Raw genomic sequence first — 20,665 nt, forward strand, 5'->3', positions numbered from 1 at the left:
AGCCCCCGAGCCCTCCAATTGCCTGGATCCATCGAAGTGAATAGTCCAATATGTGTTATCCGGCTTTTCTTCGGGCACTTGTAGCTCTGTCCAATCGTTGATGAAATCCACCAAGGCTTGAGATTTAACAGCAGTGCGTGGTACGTATTTCAGACCATGAGGCCCAAGCTCTATAGCCCACTTAGCCACTCTCCCTGTAGCTTCTCTGTTTTGGATGATATCTCCAAGGGGAGCAGAACTAACCACAGTGATAGGGTGACCCTGGAAGTAATGCTTAAGCTTCCGGCTTGCCATGAACACACCATAAACAAGCTTCTGCCAATGTGGATACCGCTGTTTGGACTCGATGAGCACTTCACTGACGTAATAAACCGGCCGCTGAACCGGATGCTCCTTACCCTCTTCCTTGCGCTCCACCACCACAGCCACACTGACGGCCCGTGTGTTAGCAGCTACATACAGCAATAAAGGCTCCTTGTCAACCGGAGCAGCAAGGACTGGGGGCTCTGCCAGCTGTCTCTTCAAATCCTCAAAAGCAGTATTAGCAGCATCATTCCAGACAAAGTCATCAGTTTTCTTCATCAACTGGTACAATGGCATGGCCTTCTCACCCAAACGGCTTATAGACCGGCTTAAAGCAGCAATACGACCCGCCAGGCGCTGGACGTCGTTTATACACGCCGGCTTAGCCAGAGAGGTGATTGCCTTGATCTTCTCCGGGTTAGCTTCAATGCCTCTGTTAGAAACCAAGAAACCCAAGAGCTTGCCTGCAGGAACACCAAAAACACACTTTGCCGGGTTAAGCATCATCTTGTAGACCCGGAGATTATCAAAGGTTTCCCTCAGATCATCTATCAAAGTTTCCTTCTCCCTGGACTTAACCACAATATCATCTACATAGGCATGAACATTGCGCCCAATCTGGTTATGAAGACAGTTCTGCACACAACGCTGATAAGTCGCCTGTGCACTCTTGAGTCCAAAAGGCATAGATACATAGCAGAAGGCTCCAAAGGGAGTGATGAACGCCGTCTTCTCCTGGTCCTTAACTGCCATTTTAATCTGATGGTATCCAGAATAAGCATCCAAGAAACTTAAGCGCTCGCAACCCGCCGTAGCATCAATGATTTGATCAATACGGGAAAGGGCAAAAGGATCAGCCGGACATGCCTTGTTTAAGTCCGTGTAGTCCACACACATCCGCCAGGTGCCATTCTTCTTGAGCACGAGCACCGGGTTAGCTAACCACTCTGGGTGAAAGACTTCAACAATAAACCCGGACGCCAAGAGCCGGGCCACCTCTTCACCAATGGCTTTCCGCCTCTCTTCATTATACCGCCGAAGGAATTGCCTGACCAGCTTAAATTTCGGATCAACATTGAGAGTGTGCTCAGCGAGTTCTCTAGGTACACCTGGCATGTCAGAAGGTTTCCATGCAAAAATGTCCCTATTCTCACGGATGAACTCGATGAGCGCGCTTTCCTATTTTGGATCCAGATTGGCACTGATGCTAAACTGCTGAGATGAATCACCTGGAACAAAATCAACAAGTTTAGTCTCATCAGCCGACTTAAATTTCATTGCCGGCTCATGCTCCGTAGTCGGCTTTTTCAGAGAGGTCATATCTGTTGGGTCAACATTGTCCTTGTAAAATTTCAACTCCTCTGTTAGATTCTACATAAGCTGCATCGCCTTCCTCACACTCCAAGGCACCGTAATGGTCCCATTGTGACCCGGCATCTTGAGCTGTAAATACACGTAACACGGCCGTGCCATGAACTCGTCTCCAAAGGCCACTTCCAACTCGATCTTGCCAACTAGATAAGCCGACTTACCAGGCACCACACCATGGAAAATAGTGTTTGACTGGCTGAGGTTCTTATCAATCAACCCCATACGACGGAAAGTCTCATAATAGAGGATGTTGATGCTGCTGCCTCCATCCATGAGCACCTTAGTGAACTTATATCCTCCCACCTGAGGAGCCACCACCAAGGCCAAGTGACCCGGATTATCAACCCGGGGAGGGTGGTCCTCCCTGCTCCACACGATAGGTTGATCAGACCATCTTAAATAGCGTGGAACCGCCGGCTCAACAGCATTCACAGCCCTCTTATGAAGCTTCTGATCTTGCTTACACAGACTGGTGGTAAATACATGATACTGTCCATCGTTAAGCTGCTTTGCATTAGTCTGATAACCCCCCTGCTTCTGTTGATGACCCTGGCCAGACTGCTGATTAAAGCCCCCTTGACCGTTCTGTGGATTAGAACTTGAGCCGCCGCCAGGGCCATGAAAACCGCCAGCGCCTGAGCCGCCGCCTGGGCCATGGTTGCCATTAAAAGCATTGGAATTCTTAAAGGCTTTCATGATTGCGCAATCCTTCCATAGATGAGTAGCTGGCTTCTCCCTAGAGCCATGCCTTGGACAAGGCTCATTCAACAGCTGCTCCAGCGTCGGGCCTGACCCGCCGGCTCGGGGAGGTGGCCTCCCCTTGCGTCGCTGGTTATTCCCCTGTGAGCTGGCATTGGCCACGAACTCTAGGCTGCCGTCGGCCTTACGCTTGCCACCTCCTTGGTTCCCCGGGTTATGCTGAGGACCCTTGCCATTGCCGTTCTTCTTTCCCTTCCCTGTCCTTTCATCATCTGAAGCGGGGTCCTTGGTACTATCAGAGTCGGCGTACTTGACGAGAGCCGCCATCAGCGTACCCATATCATTGCAGTCGCGCTTAAGCCGCCCGAGTTTCATCTTCAAGGGCAGGAAACGACAATTCTGTTCCAACATTAAGACTGCAGAGCCGGCATCCATCTTATCAGATGAATGTATTATCTCTTTGACCCGGCGAACCCAATGTGTCGTAGACTCACCCTCCTGCTGTTTACAGTTAGTCAAATCCACAATTGACATAGACTGCCTACAGGTATCTTTGAAATTTTGGATGAACCGGGCTTTCAACTCAGCCCAAGACCCGATGGAATTCGGTGCTAGCCCTTTCAGCCAAGTGCGGGCAGTCCCATCTAGCATCATGGTAAAGTACTTGGCCATCGCCGCTTCACTGACCTCCAGCAATTCCATGGCCATCTCGTAACTCTCGATCTAGGCTCCGGGTTGTAAATCAGCCGTGTAATTAGGCACCTTCCTAGGTCCTTTGAAGTCCTTGGGTAGACGTTCATTGCGGAGAGCCGGCACTAAACAAGGGACACCTCCAGTCCTCGTAGGGATACCCACGTCGACGGAAGTCGTCGGATAAGCCGGGGGTGTCTGGTAAGCCGTCAACTGAGGCACCTGTTCCGCCTCTTGCCGCGCTCTGTCTTGGTCTGTTGCGTGAAAGGCTCCGTTATGAGCCGGGCCATGGCCAGGGGGCGGGTCGTGGCGTCGGACATTACTAGAGCCGGTCACTGAGACCATGTGTCTGCTATAACTCGGGCTCCGGCCTGGACGAGGGGTTGAGTGGATCCTGTCCCGGCTGTAAGAGTACGCCTCTTGCTGTGCCAGCGCTGTCTGAAGGAGTTCTCTGACCCGGCGGGTTTCAATAGCCGTTGGAGAGTCGCCGTCAATTGGGAGAGCCGCCAGCCGTGCTGCTGCGGTGACCATGTTCTCCAGCGGGTTAGCATAATGACCCGGTGGTATTGGCACATACTGAGGCGGGGCAGGGTTCACCCGGGGAGGCCCCATCACTTGTGGCTGAACAGGGGTCCCAGACCCGGGCACTATGATTCCCGGCGGGTTACTAGACCCTGCACCTGGCGTGTTGAAAAGGTTTCAAGGATCGTAGACCGGAGGGAGTCGAGATTGGGCCTTTTGATGCCTCCTTCTCATGACCTCATTGGACGCGTTCTGATCCATCGTGAGCCGGAAGGACTGCGCCTGAATCAACTGAGTCTGGGCGTCGAAAGCCGCCCTCTCCGCAGCCATCCTGATCCCTTCCGCCGCCAGATCCTCCCTGGCTTTCACTAGATCTAACTTTAACTGCGCCACCTCCGCGTCATGCTGAGCTTGATCCGCCGGGTCAACCGTGGCGGTCAACAGGGCCGTCATCTTGTCCGTGAGATCCATCAGCACCTGGGCCGGCGAGGGCACCGGGTTTCCCGACCCAGCGGCAGGGTTCTGAACAGGCTGTGCACCGGCCGTGAAGATTCCAACCCGGCTTAGCGGCTCAAACGGGTCCGGAATACTGTCACCATCGGAACAACCCCTGAGCCTGCCATCTTGAAGTTGATACAACGAGTTTGACTCATCTGTGGACGACTCGCCGTCAGAGCCGCGGCCGTCTCATCACCAGATTCAGATCCATCAGAGAGCCCTCCATGGATACATCCCACAAAAGCATGCTTCAAGGCAGGTAGGGCCCGGGCGGGTCGTGCACGCTGAGCCGTCTCGATAAGATCGGCGCAGAGATCTGGCTCAGGGCCCGGCTCACCAATCTTGCCAATGAAGACATGAATTCCGCCGAAGGGGACCCGGTACCCGTACTCAATTGAGCCGGCGTCGGGGCCCCAGTTTGCATCGTCGATGTAGAGCTTGCCGCGACGACTCTTGGTCATCCGGCCCACAGCGTATCCCTTGAGCCATTCGAAGCTGCCCTTCAAGAACTCAAATCCACCGTGCGCTGGCCCCAAGGTGGGCGCCAACTGTCGTGGAATTGTCACGGCAGATGTCCTCGAGCTAGGACTTAGTCGTGGAGCCATCGCAGCTAAGAAGCTTGAAGGGGTTAACGGGACAAGGAACACGAGGGTTATACTGGTTCGGCCCCTTACGGTGAAGGTAAAAGCCTACGTCCAGTTGAGGTGGTATTGATTAGGGTTTCGATTACCAGGGAGCTTAATTGCTATGCCTGGCTCTCGACGAGATCTTACTTGTCCCTAAACCGCCGCCGGGTCGTCCCTTTATATAGAGAGGTTAACACCCAGCAGCTCTCAGAGTCCCGACCGGCTCATAAGAGTGTCCGGCTCGGACTCTCAACTATTCTTGCCTTACACTACAAGTTCTACCATAATAGCGGTTGTAACTACGGGCTTTAAGCCATCTCCGGGTCTTAAGCCCATCTTTGGCCCGCCGTCTTCAAGCTTGGCGCCGGGCTTCAGGCGATGACCATAATGAGTAACCCGGCCCCTCCGGACGGGTGACTCTAAGGCTTATATCCTCAACATCCTACCTAGGTCACTCGCATGTTTCTCAAGCGTGCTCATTCCTACCCACGTATTTGCAACTTGCTTATACCTGGCCTTTGGCAACTTGCATTGCCTGCCCCAAGCTCCAGCTGTCCAGTCTTCAGCTTTGCCTTCGGAAATTTCCAAGGGCCATACAAGGGATCGCTTCGAAGAAGAACAAAAAAATCTTATATACGGCGAGAAAATACTACTCCCTCGTTCCTAGTAGATATTTCACAAAATGTCACTTTTCACCAGCTAGGCACATTTTTCCTATCGTAGATTTTATCCTGCCATGAGAGACTCCCTTGGCATTAGCCTTGTACCGGTTCATGAGAAAATCATACAGAGAACGATATGGGAGGTGCGTGGTTATTTCCTCTTGCTTTCGTATGTGTTCTTTCCTTCCAGAAGGCGAGTACTGACTGAACTATTGATGCACATGAGGATTGCGTGTGTGAAGATTACATAGTTAAAGCATGATTTGGGTCTGCATGGATGCTGGCCAGGAGATGGTTGAGCACTTATTTTGCTGCTCAAAAGATAGCGGCATGCCTGTCAGGGCCATAACTGAACCCGCGCTACTGTCAGTTACCACTCTACACTTCGTCAGTTACCACTCTACACTTCGTCAGTTAGCCAACGGCTCAGATTGAAAGTGGTGAAGGAGGAGGGACGACCCAGAACTCACAAGTTACAGTTGCGCTTAATAAAACAGTTGCATTTTTTTTGCGATTAAATAAAACAGTTGCATTCAGCTGTACTCTGTTAGTCGAAACCTCCGTCCGATCTCCAAGTACGATTCGATCGTAACATTGCAGTTCCAAAACTGTAGGCATCTACCAAGTTCTTCAGCCGAGCCTTCTACTAGGATGCTTCGCGAGACAGAAGAATGTAAAACACCGGCGCACACCGGTTAACATCACACGGTTTAGCAACTGTCATCATTCGTGGCCGGTCGTCCTCACGAATGATATGCCGCAGCCCACGGGTTCAGCCAATGAACCAGCCAATGCCATTTGCGAATAGTATAACACGGCAACAAAGCACACTTGCTTTAGATTTAAGGTAAAGCTGCCGGCCTGCCGGGCACTTGATACGTTTTATTACAACCGGGCAAACAACTGGTCGACTGACTCAAGGCAGAGTACTTTGTGCAATTAAGTAGAAGATCTGGAGATACTGTAGTTGCGTATCATGGTGGGTGGTAATGGTTCATCAGTTCGTATAGTACTCCACCACCGCCATAATGTAAGAGCAAACTAATGAACTATGATGAACTACTCCCTCAGTTCCGTAATATAGTGCCTATAGATTTTTGCAAAAGTTAAACATTATAAATTTTGATTATATTTATAGAGAAAAGTAGGTACATCTAAATACCAAATGCACATCATTGAATACATCATGAGTTATATTTTCAGAATATACAGGTTTAGTATTGTAGATGTAGACAGTTTTTCTTTATACAATTGTCAAAGTTGGCATAGTTTGACTTCAAAAAATCTATAGGCACTACATTGTGGAATGAAGGGAGTATAATATAATGTAACACAAACTAATGAACTAGTAGTATAATATAATGTAACGCAAGCGAGGAGTTCCTTTCACATAGACATAGTCTACCCACCGCAACCCAACCGAACACAATCAACTTGTGAAGGTTGGTAGAGATCCTGCGTAGCAGCTACTTACAATGTTTTTGATTTATGGCTGCATCATAATGTTAGGGCTAATAACACAGAAACATGCTAGTTGTTGAGGAGAAGACAACTTGGAGTATTCAGATCCAGAATTAATCGGTGTTCAGATCCAAAACAGCTACCAGCACAAGTATCACAGATCTGGGACAACATGTTAACTGCGGATCCCGAATGTTACAAAATGCGGGGAATCAGATTGAAACATCTGCGCCTCTAAAACAAGCAGACCGGGGAGACGAAGGGAATGGATCAACCCTAAAACTAGATCTCATTGCCGACCTCTCTCCTCTAAGCTCCTCCGTCACAACAGCTACAAACAGAGACGACTGGTGATCCCCAGATCGTAAGAGGAAACAACTAGGTACACGCACGGGCACATCAGCTTGTCTGGTAGTGTCGGCGAGTTGGCTGGCGGTCTGTCCGGCGGCCTAGCTAGGTGGAGCGCGCGAGGCGGGAGGCGATGGCGGAGTGGTACATGGCGTCGTGGAAGCTCTCCGTCTCCACCATCCGCGCCCGCAGCTGCCGCGCCTTCTCCTCCGTCAGGCCGCCCACGAACGACCTCCCCGCCTTCTCTTCCTCCACCGCCACCACCATCGCTGGCGCCGGTGCCGCGGCCTCCATGTAGTCCGCCCGCCCGGACCAGCCGAGCAGCGGCGCCCACCACTTGCCTCCCTCGGGGGCTCCCGCCGCGCGGACCCGCCCGGCGCCCACGGAGCCAGAGGCGGATGCGGCGCGGGGCCGGAAAGTCGTTCCCGTCGACGGGCGGGGGGAGAAGGAGACGGCGGATGCAGGCGGTGCCATGGCCATTAGCTCGGTCGCTTCCTTCGCTCGTAAGATTCTACTACGGGGTTTCTTTGCTTTCGGTTTGGCGAGAGATGATGGGGATTGTTGTAGACTGTGAATGCTTGAGCTTGTGAGATGGAGAGCTGGAGATGGCGGAAATTTATAACGGGCCAGGCCAGGCCAGGGGAAGAGGATGAAGAGTGGATAGGAACGGCGCGTGGACGCGCGGGGTGGGGGTGCGCTTTTCCGTTACGCGTGACGTGTGATCGAGTAGACTCATGCACGCACCTGGATCACCGCGAGGACGGCAGCAAATACAGTATGAGAAACGCAACAAAGTTTGAACAACAGATAGAGTAAATATTGCGTATCTAGCCACGTGCACCGCAATGCAAAATGGCTCCACCTCGCGCTTCGCCGTGCTCCCCTCCCACCCCACCAACCAGCCCCTCGACGGCCGCCACTCCGGCGTCGGCAACCTCAGATCTGGCGTACCCCACTCCGGGCTCGTCGTCCACAGCCAGCTCATCCCCCTCCGGCCACAGCCACCCGCGGCGTCGCTGGAGCGCCCCCGGCTCCCCTGATAGCGCTGCCGCACTCCTGCGGGCCATTCACTCCTCTGCGGCGCCTTCAAGTGAGGCTGCTGCTTGGGAGCGGAGCCACCCCACGAGTCGCTTGACCCGCTGGTCCGCGCTGCTCTCTGTGACAACCGGTGCCTGCCGCCTGCCGCGCCATCACGCCCTGCGCCGGCCTACCCTCCGGGCTTGCGGTCTATCATCTGCATCCCCCCATCCTCCGCATTTATCCCACGGCCCTCGTGCATTCACTTCACACCCTCCCCGTGGCCTGTGCCGCGTGCTCCGTGCGACGAGCGCGCTGCTGCTTGCCCGGAATGGCAAGTCGTTCGCCCGAAGCGCCGGCGGCGTGCACCGCCCGTACCATCCTCGGCGGGGGCGGTTTATGCGCGAGACGCTCACCTGCGCAGCAATTGAAGGCCGAGCTCCGCTGCGCAGCCTATTTGAAGCGCTTCCGCGGGCGTTCCTCTGCTGTCTCTACCACGACCACCGAGCAAGCGAGTGTCGAGATCCTGTTCGGTGCTCCAGCTGCTGGCTTTGGGGTCACCACTCCCGCTCCCCCCGCTGCCCCAAGCGCGCTCCACGCCCCACCGCCCCGTCAAGCCGCCCCCGCCAACCCGCCGCCCCCGCCGTCGTCCCCCGCCCCCCCGCAGGCCCGCCCCCAACACCACCCCTACCCCGCCCCTCATGGCCTCCAGCCCCGGCGACCCTTCGCGCCGCCCCTGCGGCGGCAACACCTTCTCCGTCTCCACCCTCGCCATGGAGGAGGCCGCCCGCAGCCTGCGGGCTTGTGCCGTCGTGGTGACCATGTCTGAGGTCCGCGTCGACGTCAACCCCCAGATCGTGGCCAAGGCTTTCGAGCGGGACCTCGCCATCCCCTGGGACAAGCTCCACATCTCCAAGTTCCACCCCGAGCACTTCTTGGTGCGCTTCGCCAACGTCCGCGACCGCGACATCGCTGTCGATGCGGGGGTCGTCGCCTGCAGGGGTGTGGCTCTCTCCATCGCGCCCTGGTCGCCGACCGCGCACGGCCACCAGCGCATCTGGCGCTACTACTGCCGTGTCGCCATTGAAGGAATGCCGGTCCAGGCATGGCGCAAGGAGGCCGTGCAGGACACCATTGGCCTGGCTGTCTACGTCGACCGGCTCGAAAGGCAGACAACCTCCCTCTCCAACACCTCATGCCTTTTCGTCTGGGTCTGGGCCTGGACGCCCGACGACATCCCCAAGGACAGCCTCTACTCCATCCTCGAGCGACCTGTGGAGGGGCGCAGCCGGCCGGCTCTCCCGGAGGGCTGCCCGCGCGATGAAGGCCTCCACGGGCCTGAGTTCCCGCTGTTGATCCACCTCGACACCACCAAAGACTACACCCCCATCGTCGCTGCTGACCCGCAATGGCCGCTCGAAGAGAACTTTCGCTGGGTGAAGGACGTGCGGGACGGCGACGCCGTCGCCCCTCGCCGTCGCGGCGACGACCAGGATCACCCGCGGGACGTCTTTCCCCGGCAACGGCGCCAGAAATCCTTCTTGCTACCTCTTGAGCACTGCGTTGGTTTTTCCTTGAAGAGAAAAGGGTGATGCAGTAAAGTAGCGTAAGTATTTCCCTCGGTTTTTTAGAACCAAGGTATCAATCCAGTAGGAGACCACGCACGAGTCCCTCGCACCTACACAAACAAACAAGAACCTCGCAACCAACGTGATAAAGGGGTTGTCAAGCCCTCAACGGTCACTTACGAGAGTGAGATCTGATAGATATGATAAGATAATATTTTTGGTATTTTTATGATAAAGATGCAAAGTAAAATAAAAGGCAATAAAAATAGCTAAGTGTTGGAAGATTTATATGATGGAAAATAGACCCGGGGCCCATAGGTTTCACTAGTGGCTTCTCTCAAGAGCATAAGTATTACGGTAGGTGAACAAATTACTGTTGAGAAATTGACAGAATTGAGCATAGTTATGAGAATATCTAGGTATGATCATGTATATAGGCATCACGTTCGAGACAAGTAGACCGACTCCTGCCTGCATCTACTACTATTACTCCACACATCGACCGCTATCCAGCATGCATCTAGAGTATTAAGTTCAAAAGAACAGAGTAACGCTTTAAGTAAGATGACATGATGTAGAGGGATAAACTCATGCAATATGATATAAACCCCATCTTGTTATCCTCGATGGCAACAATACCATACGTGCCTTGCTGCCCCTACTGTCACTGGGAAAGGTCACCGCAAGATTGAACCCAACGCTAAGCACTTCTCCCATTGCAAGAAAGATTAATCTAGTAGGCCAAACCAAACTGATAATTCGAAGAGACTTGCAAAGATAACCAATCATACATAAAAGAATTCAGAGGAGATTCAAATATTGTTCATAGATAAACTTGATCATAAACCCACAATTTATCGGTCTCAACAAACACACCGCAAAAGAAGATTACATCGAATAGATCTCCACGAGAATCATGGAGAACTTTGTATTGAGATCCAAAGAGAGAGAAGAAGCCATCTAGCTAATACCTATGGACCCGAAGGTCTGAGGTAAACTACTCACACATCATCGGAGAGGCTATGGTGTTGATGTAGAAGCCCTCCGTGATCAATGCCCCCTCCGGCAGGACGCCGGAAAAGGCCCCAAGATGGGATCTCACGGGTACAGAAGGTTGCGGCGGTGGAATTAGGTTTTCGTGGATGCTTCTGTTGGTTTGGGGGTATGTAAGTATATATAGGAGGAAGAAGTACGTCGGTGGAGCAACATGGGCCCCACGAGGGTGGAGGGCATGCCGAGGGGGGTAGGCGCGCCCCCTACCTCGTGCCCTCCTGGTTGCCTTCTTGACGTACGGTCCAAGTCCTCTGGATCACGTTCATTTCGAAAATCACGTTCCCGAAGGTTTCATTCCGGTTGGACTCTGTTTGATATTCTTTTTCTGCGAATCACTGAAATAGGCAAAAAAACAACAATTTGGGCTGGGCCTCCGGTTAATAGGTTAGTCCCAAAAATGATATAAAAGTGTATAGTAAAGCCCGTTAAACATACAAAACAGAATATAATATGGCATGAAGCAATAAAAAATTATAGATATGTTGGAGACGTATCAGACGCCGACCGCAACCGGGGCCGCCGGCGAAGGCGCAGCCGCCACAGCCCCTCCTGGAGATCAGACCTACTGGGATGCCGTTCAGACGGGACCACCCAGGGTTCTCGGCGCTCTGGACGACGTCACCACGGGGGGCGGGGCCCTCCCACGGTGGGAGACGCCGCACCGGCTCCCCCAGGATGACTCGTCCCCCGATGGCCCCACCAGTGGCCAGGGACGTGGCCGCAGCCGCAGCCGCACTCACTCCCATGAGCGCGCCTGCAGACTCCGGGACCCATCGCCACCTCCTGTGGCCCTCCACCCTGGCCACTCTGGGCAGGACAGCCCTGTCTCCTTGGCTGCGGCAGCCGAGGTCTGTCTCTCCCTGCCCATCCTGCCGAGCGTGGTTGCCCCGCCCAAGGCCGCGGCCGCTGCTCCACTGGAAGGCGTCCCAGTGGCCTGGCAGCCCCACGCCGGCCCACCTTTGGCCGAGGAGCTGTGGGGGGACCTGACCAGGATGGACCTGCTCCTCCTCGAGCTTGATGCTGGCTCTTTCTGCCGCCCCACCTTTGTCCTGGACGGGTTTCCCGCCAACGTCGATTTCTGGTCGTTCGCCGAGCCAGTGCATCACCCCTGGGCCGGCCTCTCTGAGGCTCAGCTGGGCCTTGAGTCAGCGATGCCGCTCTTCGAGGCGGCCAGGCCGGCCCGGCGCCCCCCAGCCCGCTCGCCCCCCCTGCAGCCTTGGCCTAGCCAGGGCTACATGGACGCGGCTCGCGACTGCACCACCATGCAGACCGCTGCGGCGCATGTGACGCTGCGGCTGATCTGCGACGCTGGCCTGGACGCCGACGACCTCACCTGCAAGCTCAAGGACCTGGAGGTTGATCCGGCCACCTCTTTCATGGCGCAAGTCTTCAAACTGCTCCCACCTTCCATCATGGGGCCGCCCCCTGAAGACCCAGCTGGCGGCCGCCGCCCCGCCCGAGGAATCCATCTTCATCCCCACTCCACCACCAGCGGCCGTCGAGGCGAGGCGGTCCAGCATGCGCATCGCGAAGGGCGCCTTTCCCCCTGGCACCTCGCAGCAGGAGAGGGCGCAGACCCGGCTAGCGCAGAAGCTCGACTTCATCAACAAGCCATTTGAGTTCTCGCCCAAGGTGCGCGAGCGCTACGTCGACCGCTTCATGACCCCTCTGGGCAAGCTGACGACCAAGCTGGCCCGCGCAGCTGGCGTGCAGGGCCAGGGCCGGATCATGCTGCCGGAGAAGAGCCTGCGCGAGCTCGCCGGCGAGGAGGACCGCGCGGTCTAGGACGCGCGTACGTCAGGCCTGGGAGCTGACTCTGATCATGTTAGCACATCTTGCCGTGCATGCTGTAGACTCGCGCCGTGTAGCCACCGCGTTGATTTGTCCGTCCGTCGTTTTCCTTTTGGCGACCTCGCCGGGCGCCCATGTCTGTCACCAGCTGTGTGTGTGCTCCTGTTTACGGCAACCTTGTCGGGCGCCCGTGTCTGTCACCGCCTGTGTCACTCATTCTTCAAAATGGCGCCGCCTGCTGTTCGGCTGGTTTGCCCTTGTGTTAACCATGAGTTTCCCCAATGAGTAATTTCTTTGTGTTAAACTGGAACGTCCGTGGCCTTAACGACAAGGCGCGGCGCGGCGGCGTTAACTCCCTGGTGCAACAATCCCGCCCTTCCATCCTCTGTCTCCGGGAGACCAAGAAGGAGCAATTCACAGCCGCCGAGTTGCTTGAGACGGGGGGGCCTCGCCTGCGTGGCCACGCCTTCCTTCCGGCCGTTGGGACCTCCGGCGGGGGCCTGCTTGCCTGGGACACGGACATCTTCGCGGGGCAATGCATCGACACCTCCCCCTTTGCCGTCTTGGTGCGGCTCACCCCGTGCTCCGGGGACGGGGCCTGGACGATCACCACCGTTTACGGCCCCTGCACCAACGACGCACGGTTCCTCTTCCTCGCTGACTTGGCAAGGCTCCGCTCCCTCATCCAAGGCCCATGGCTACTGATCGGTGATTTCAACCTGATCTGCGACGCTCGGGACAAGAGCAATGACAACCTTGATCACCACATGATGGCTCGGTTCCGGGCGGCCCTGAACCGGAGCGAGCTGCGGGAGATCAAGCTCTCGGGGCGGCGGTTCACGTGGTCAAATGAGCAGTCCCACCCCACGTTGGCGCGCCTAGACCGCGCGTTTTGCGACACTGACTGGGATTCGCGCTTCCGGAGCGCTTTCCTGCAGCCGCTGGCCACGGGCATGTCCGACCACTGTCCCCTGGTCCTCACCTGCGAGCAGCCTCTGCGCCGCATGCCGTGTTTCCACTTTGAGGCCTTCTGGCCGCTGATGGAGGGTTTTCACGACGTGGTCGCGCAGGCTTGGCACGCCCGCTGCCCAGCCCTAGACGCTCTCGGCCGCCTCTGCTTCAAGATGAAACGCACCTCCAACGCCCTACGTATCTGGAGCAAGACCTCCATCGGGAACACCAGGCTCCAGCTCCTTATGGCGCAGGACATGGTGCTCTTGTTGGATTCGGCACAGGAGACGCTCCACCTCGAGGAGGACGAGCTGCAGCTGCGCCGCGAGCTCAAATCACGCATCCTGGGGCTCACGGTGATCGAGCGCATCCGGGCCAGGCAGCGGTCGCGTGTGCGCTGGCTTAGGGTTGGAGACGCGAACACGCGTTTCTTCCACCTCAAATGCAACTCGAGGCGACGTAAAAACTTCATTGCCAAGCTCTCCCGCGGAAATACAATCGCAACGGAACAAGCTCACAAGGCGGCGCTGGCAAAGAGCTTCTTCACCGACGTCCTCGGCACCCCGGCGCCCGCCACGACGGGGCTCAATTGGGAGTGCCTCAACCTGCCAGTCCACGACCTCTCTGAGCTTGAGGAGGAGTTCACTGCCGCGGAAATCCGGCAAGCAATCCTGGACACGCCGCTTGACCGCGCACCGGGACCGGACGGCTTCACGGGCAGGTTTTTCAAGGCTACGACATACACCATCCTCCCGGATCTCCTGCTGGCCTTCCACCAGCTGCATGCCATGAACAGGCACGGCCTTGCCAGGATCAACAAGGCCAACATCGTCCTTATCCCCAAGACGGACGGAGCCGCGACCATTGGCGATTTCCGACCGATTAGCCTCCTCAACAGTGTGTCGAAGCTGTTTGCCAAGGTTTTGGCCACAAGGTTGGCCCGGCGAATTCACGAGCTAATCTCGCCGGCCCAAAGCGCGTTCATCCGGGGACGCAGCATCCAGGACAACTTCCTCTTCGTCCAGGGCATGGTGAGACACTTCCACCGTACCAAAAAAACATGCCCTCTTCCTCAAGCTAGACCTAGCAAAGGCCTTCGACACTCTGTCCTGGCCCTATCTGCTGGATCTCATGAGGGCGAGGGGTTTCGGCACCCGCTGGTGCAGCTGGATCTCCATGCTCCTCGCCACTTCTTCCTCGCGAGTGATGATCAACGGCATCATCGGTGACATCTTCGCGCATGCCCGGGGGGTGAGACAGGGCGACCCCCTCTCCCCCTTCCTCTTCATCCTCGCAATGGAACCGCTCTACGCCCTCCTTCGGCTGGCCGCGGCCGACGGCATCCTCTCCCCGCTGCGTGGACGTGTTCCACAACTGCGAGCCTCGCTATACGCGGACGGCGTGGCGTTGTTCATCAACCCTGTGCGTGCAGAGCTGGCTGCGGTGCGCACAATCCTCGCGGAATTCGGGGACGCGTCCGGCCTGCGAGCAAACCTCGCCAAGAGCTCAGTAATCCCAATCGCCTGCTCAGGGCTCGACATTGCACATATCACCGAGCCGCTAGGTGCCCCACTAGCCACTCTGCCCACGAAGTTCTTGGGCCTGCCGCTGTCCTTGCGTCGACTACGCAAGATCGACTTCATGCCGCTCTTGGACAAGCTCCGGGCACGCATGGCCTGCTGGAAAGCATCCCTCATTTCCGCGGCGGGCCGCCTAGTGCTCCTCAACGCGGTGCTCTCCTCCTTCATGGTCTACTGGTTGTCCGTTTTCACCTTCCCTGACTGGGTCCGCCGTGAGATCGACCGCCTCCGCCGAGCCTGGCTCTGGCACGGCAACGACTCCTGCCACGGTGGGCATTGCAAGATTGCATGGGCCAAAATATGCCGGCCAAAGGAGCTCGGGGGCCTGGGGATTTTGGACATCAACCGCTTCGGCGCGGCTCTGAGACTACGCTGGCTCTGGCTCCAGCGCGCGCCGGGCGACAAGCCTTGGCAGGGCTTCCCCATCCCCTGCTCCATGGACGACCGCAAACTCTTCGCGGCGGCCACTCGGGTGTCCCTCGGCAATGAGGAGCGCGCCCTCTTCTGGCACGACGCCTGGCTGGATGGGGCCGCCCCGCTACTGACCGCGCCCAGCCTGTTCGCTGCCTCCCGGCGGAAGTACAGGACGGTTGCCGGCGCTCTCAACGGCAACAAATGGATCAGCGACCTGCGAGGACGGGTCCACTCGGACTCCCTACCCATGTTTGTCGAGCTTTGGACGAAGATTGTTGCCTTGCCGCAAGGGGCCGAGGACGTTTTCTCCTGGCGCCTCTCCGAAAGAGGCCTATACACGGCCGCATCCGCGTACCGCATGCAGTTCATGGGTTCGGCGCGCTCACCGCTCATGCAGGTCGTCTGGAGGGCATGGGCACCCGGAAAATGTCACCTCCTGGCCTGGCTCATCGTGCAAAATCGGGTCCTAACAGCGGGTCGCCTGATGGCCAGGGGCTGGCCGAACTCATATTTTTGCCCGTTGTGCCGGAGAAGCCTCGAGATGGCCAGGCACCTTGTCGCCGACTGCCCCTGGTCCAGAGGGCTCTGGGCGATCGCGGCGGTGCGTTTGGAGCTGGATTCGCTGCAGCATGGCTCTTGGAGGCCGGACGCTCCTCTTACGGAGTGGATGTGTGTCCTATCCGAGGCGGCACGCCCCCAGGGCAAGGCTCGCTCAGCGGCTCTGGTTCTGATCTGGGAGATCTGGCGGGAGCGAAATGCCCGTATCTACCGTGGCACTGAGCGCACGCCGCAGGACGTCCTCCTGCTAGTCTTGGACGAATTAGCAGCTTGGGGGCTGGCGGGTTGCCGGCATTTCATGTCGCGATAATAGGGTCCTAGCCTGGGGTCTGCGCACCCCGTTTTTTCTTTTCGCCTTTGTTTTTGCTCCTTCTTGGTCGGTCTCCGGCCACCCCCTGTACAGTTGGCACTCTTCTGCTGCTCCTTCTATCAATCGAAAGCGCGGTTCTCCCGCGTTTTTTCCAAAAAAGATATTGCGTATCTGACGCTCTTTTTGGCTGATTGCCGCAAAAACGCATGAACACAGTAAGAAACACGTAAATGGGCCGGCCCACTTGTACGTCCCAGTTTTGGAACTTTCTGGATGGTTCCTAACCGGTTTTGTGAACCTTCTAGACGGTTCCGAATTGTTTTGTTTATTGTTTCCGGTTTACTTTCTGTTTTCTTATTTCTTTTTCTTTTTCAAAAAAAATGGGGTGGGGTGGGGGAGGTTCTCCTTTTTTCTCTCTCTCTAAGTTTTTGTTCTCTCTCTAAGTGGTCGCACCAGTGCCAGCATTCATGACTTGATTTGGCACATTGTACATGTAAAATATAATCTGGGTAGTTCTATAACTTTCGAGAATGGTTGATGGATTGTGTGGAATTGTGCCGTAAGGATGTGGTGGAGAAGGATTCAGGCTTTACGAATTAAACTTGCATTAGATTGACAGTAAAGAGGCAAAGATTGTGCCTACTTTTTATACTACATGTACTTCTGAGATCTCCGTTGCATTTGGTTTGTTAAATTCAGTACCGAGCTACCCACCGACTCATGCATAAATCTATGCATCTCAGTTTACTGCTTTGGCCGCAACGCTAAAAAGGTTGTTCCATTTATATGATTAAATGAATGTCTTCACTCGAGCAAGTCAAGCTGTAAAATATGGACTAAAAGCTAACGTGCGGTTTGCTATCCCGTTTTTGCTTCTCGTGTTAAACAATTGCTTTCTCTTTATCATGTGTTGTTGGCGAACTAATCAACATCACCATAATCTCTGGGATGTTTGTTTCCTACCGAAAAGGAGTGTCATGGCTCTTGGCATTCTTATATTCAGCATAAAAAGGTATTCATAGCTTTTCAGAGATATGTGAACATACTTTCTCAGTACGCTCAAATGCTCAATTACCTACTAGATTGAATTTTTTGAACATTTTAATCGACATGTGAGGTTTTTTTAATATAAAGTAAGGGCAAAATTATTCTACTTTGTTTAAGTATGTGTCCCCTAACTTGAATGAATGCTAACTTTTTATGTTAAGGCTATAATGTGTGTTGCACGTGCACACTTACTAGTATGGTTTCTACTGATGTGCAAAAGAAAAATACCAAGCACATATTTGACTAAAGGCCCCTATTTCATATTTCCTCTCTGACACTCTTCGGCACATTGCCGCAGAAACGCACGAAACAGAATGAGCAAACAGGTAAATGGGTTGGCCCACTTGTAGATTCCTACACGTGGTAGAAGACCCAGTCATGGAACCTTCTGTATGGTTCCTGGCCGGTTTTGGGAACCTTCTAGACGGTTTTAAACCTCTTTTTTTAAATAGTTTTTGGTTTACCTTCTGTTTTTTCTTTGTTTTTTCAATAATTTTATTTTTTTAATATGAATTAAGAATATTTAGCATTTTCTAAAAAATTATGATTTTTTTCAGAAAGTATTCAGTTTTAATATGTTGTTGGCATTATTACAAAAATCAGATTATATTATTTTTTCAAATGTTGTTGAAATTTGTTCACATTCTCAAACATTGTTGGTTTCTTTCCAAAACAATGTTCGAAACTTCAGAAAAAGTTCCCATTTTCAAAAAGGTAATGTTCTGTTTTCTGAAGCCAAATGCTCACAATTTGTGAAAATTGTTTAGATTTTCCAAAAATAAACTAAGAATATATTCGTGTTTTCCAAAACAAAACTTCATAATATATTATTATTTTCATATTTCTCACAAAAAGCAAAACACATACTCCCTCCGTTCCTAAATATAAGTCTTTCTAGACATTTCAAATGGACTACAACATACGAATGTATGTAGACATATTTTAGAGTGTAGATTCACTCATTTTGTATGCCGCACTGGTGGAGTAGATGCCATTGCCGCTCGCTGTCCATCTGATCTTGTCTTGCAAGTGCTCTGCTAGAGCTTGCCCTTGATATCTGATCAGTCTTGCAAGAGAGACTACGTCGGTCACTATATTTTCCCAGCTTTCATGCCGAACATCTCTGATCCACTGGTCATTTCTAAGTGCCTCCGCTACCGTCCTTGTCTTCTTTCTTGAGATTCTGTACAGGGCAGGGAAAGAGTTGCAAAGAGGAGCGCCGCCCAGCCAATTGCATGTCCAGAACTTTGCGGTTTGCCCGTCCCCAATGACGACCCTGGTAGTCCTGGCAAAAAGGTTTTTGTCTTCCTGATCGCAGGGTGTGGGGAAATCCCTCCATGGTCTGTCCGGTTGCGCCCAGGACAGCCACAGCCATCTCAGACGAAGAGCTCTGCCGAAGCAATGTAGGTCTTGAATCCCTAATCCTCCATTCTCGATCGGCCAACAAACTGTGTTCCAGTTTACTTTGCACTTCCCTCCCTACAGCTCCTCTTCCTGCGCCCACAGAAACTTGCGCCTCGTCTTGTCTATTTCCTTGAGGAGTTTTTTTGGCATACGAAGAACAGTCATGGCGAAAGTTGGCATTGCAGATAGAACACTGCGTACCAGCACTCTTCTTCCGGCCATGTTCATTAACTTTCCCTTCCAGCCTGCTAGCCGTGATCTAATCCTATCTAAGATGAATTGGAGATGCACTATCCTAATTCTACCCGTGCAGATTGGTAGCCCTAGATACGTCATTGGGAAGCCTACCACCACTCCACCAAAATCTTGGAGAATATCATCTAGGTTTAGGTTGTCACACCTAATTGGAGTAACCGTAGGTTTCTCCTGGTTTAATCGCAAGCCAGTTGCTTCTCCGAAGAGGTGTAGGATGTTCAGAAGCTTTGATACTTCTTCTTTCACAGGGTTTGCGAAGATGACTGCGTCGTCGACGTATAGACTAATTCTGATACTAGTTCCTCTACCTGGGAGAGGCGCCAGGGTGCCCTGGGCTACAGCTGCCGCCAGCAGATGATGGAGAGGGTCGATCGCCAAGATAAACAGCAAGGGGGACAGAGGGTCACCCTGCCGTAGCCCCTGGCGGTGGGAGATGGACGGCCCGTTGTCACCATTTAGTAAGCAAGAGGACGATGCCGTGGACAGCAGGAGTGATACCCAATCTCTCCTTCTAGCACTGAAACCCAGGTGCTGAAGAAGCTCTAGGATGTATTCCCAGGAGACTGAATCGAAGGCTTTTGCGATATCTAATCTGAACAGCAGAGCAGGTTTTCTGTTCCTATGAAGAGCCTTTACGCATCCTTGGACGTAGGGGAAACTATCATGGATGCATTTTCCTTTCTGGAAAGCTGATTGCGCCGGAGAGAGTATCGTTGGAATTATCGTTGCTAGTCTCATCGACAGAACTTTTGTTATGAGTTTTACAACTGAGTTGATCAAACTGATCGGTCTGAAGTGCTTCACTTCAATTGCAGCCTCCTTTTTAGGCAGGAGAGATATGAACGCCTTGTTGATCTCATGAAAGTTTTCTCCCGCAAGGTGATAGAATTTCCTGAACACTTCCATAATATCTTCTTTGATGATGTTCCAGCTTGCTCTGAAGAATTGGCCGGTGAAACCGTCTGGCCCAGGGGCTTTTTCAGCCGGAGACGCCACGATCGCAACCCAAACCTCGCCTTTCGTAAAGGGGTTGTCCAAACCTTGAGCTGGTATCCTTGGGAGCTGCAGTTCATTCCAATTCAAGGTGAAATGCCGTTGTCTTGATGTGCCTAGGGCCTCTGCGAAGTGCTCATGTATTTCTTCAGTTTTTGCTGCATGTTCAGTTACTATTGTTCCTTCTCTAGTTCTAAGCATGTGAATGTGGTTCTTCCTTCTTCTTGCATTGCATTTAGCATGAAAAAAATTTGTGCTAGCGTCCCCTGCCCGAAGCCATGTCACCCTGGAAGCTTGCCTTTTTCTGGCCCTCTCAATCGCGGCAAGCCCCAGCACTTTGGTCTTGAGAAGCTTTCTGAGATTGAACTCTTCCGCCGTTAGAGCTCTTTTTTCCTGAGCAATGTCAAGCTGCAAAATGACCTCGTTTTGTGACGCCCGGATAATCATGCTACAGTAATCCTACGCTAATCGTGCCATGTCACTTCGATTACTGTTGCTAATCTCGCGTTAGTTCGAAACCGATTCTAATTCAGATCCAAAATCA

At 53.7% G+C, this 20,665-nt stretch overlaps 1 protein-coding gene across 1 annotated transcript; it reads right to left on the minus strand.

Annotated features, from left to right (window-relative positions):
• Positions 1–6,991: 6,991 nt before the first annotated feature.
• Positions 6,992–7,803, minus strand: LOC123166582 (uncharacterized). Its single transcript, XM_044584399.1, has one exon. It carries the CDS (start codon positions 7,658–7,660, stop codon positions 7,286–7,288), a length of 375 nt encoding a protein of 124 aa, XP_044440334.1. The 5' UTR covers positions 7,661–7,803; the 3' UTR covers positions 6,992–7,285.
• Between the last annotated feature and the right edge of the window lie 12,862 nt (positions 7,804–20,665).

The sequence above is a fragment of the Triticum aestivum genome, chromosome 1D (genome assembly GCF_018294505.1).
Source record: "Triticum aestivum cultivar Chinese Spring chromosome 1D, IWGSC CS RefSeq v2.1, whole genome shotgun sequence".
NCBI classification, from domain to species: Eukaryota; Viridiplantae; Streptophyta; class Magnoliopsida; order Poales; family Poaceae; genus Triticum; species Triticum aestivum.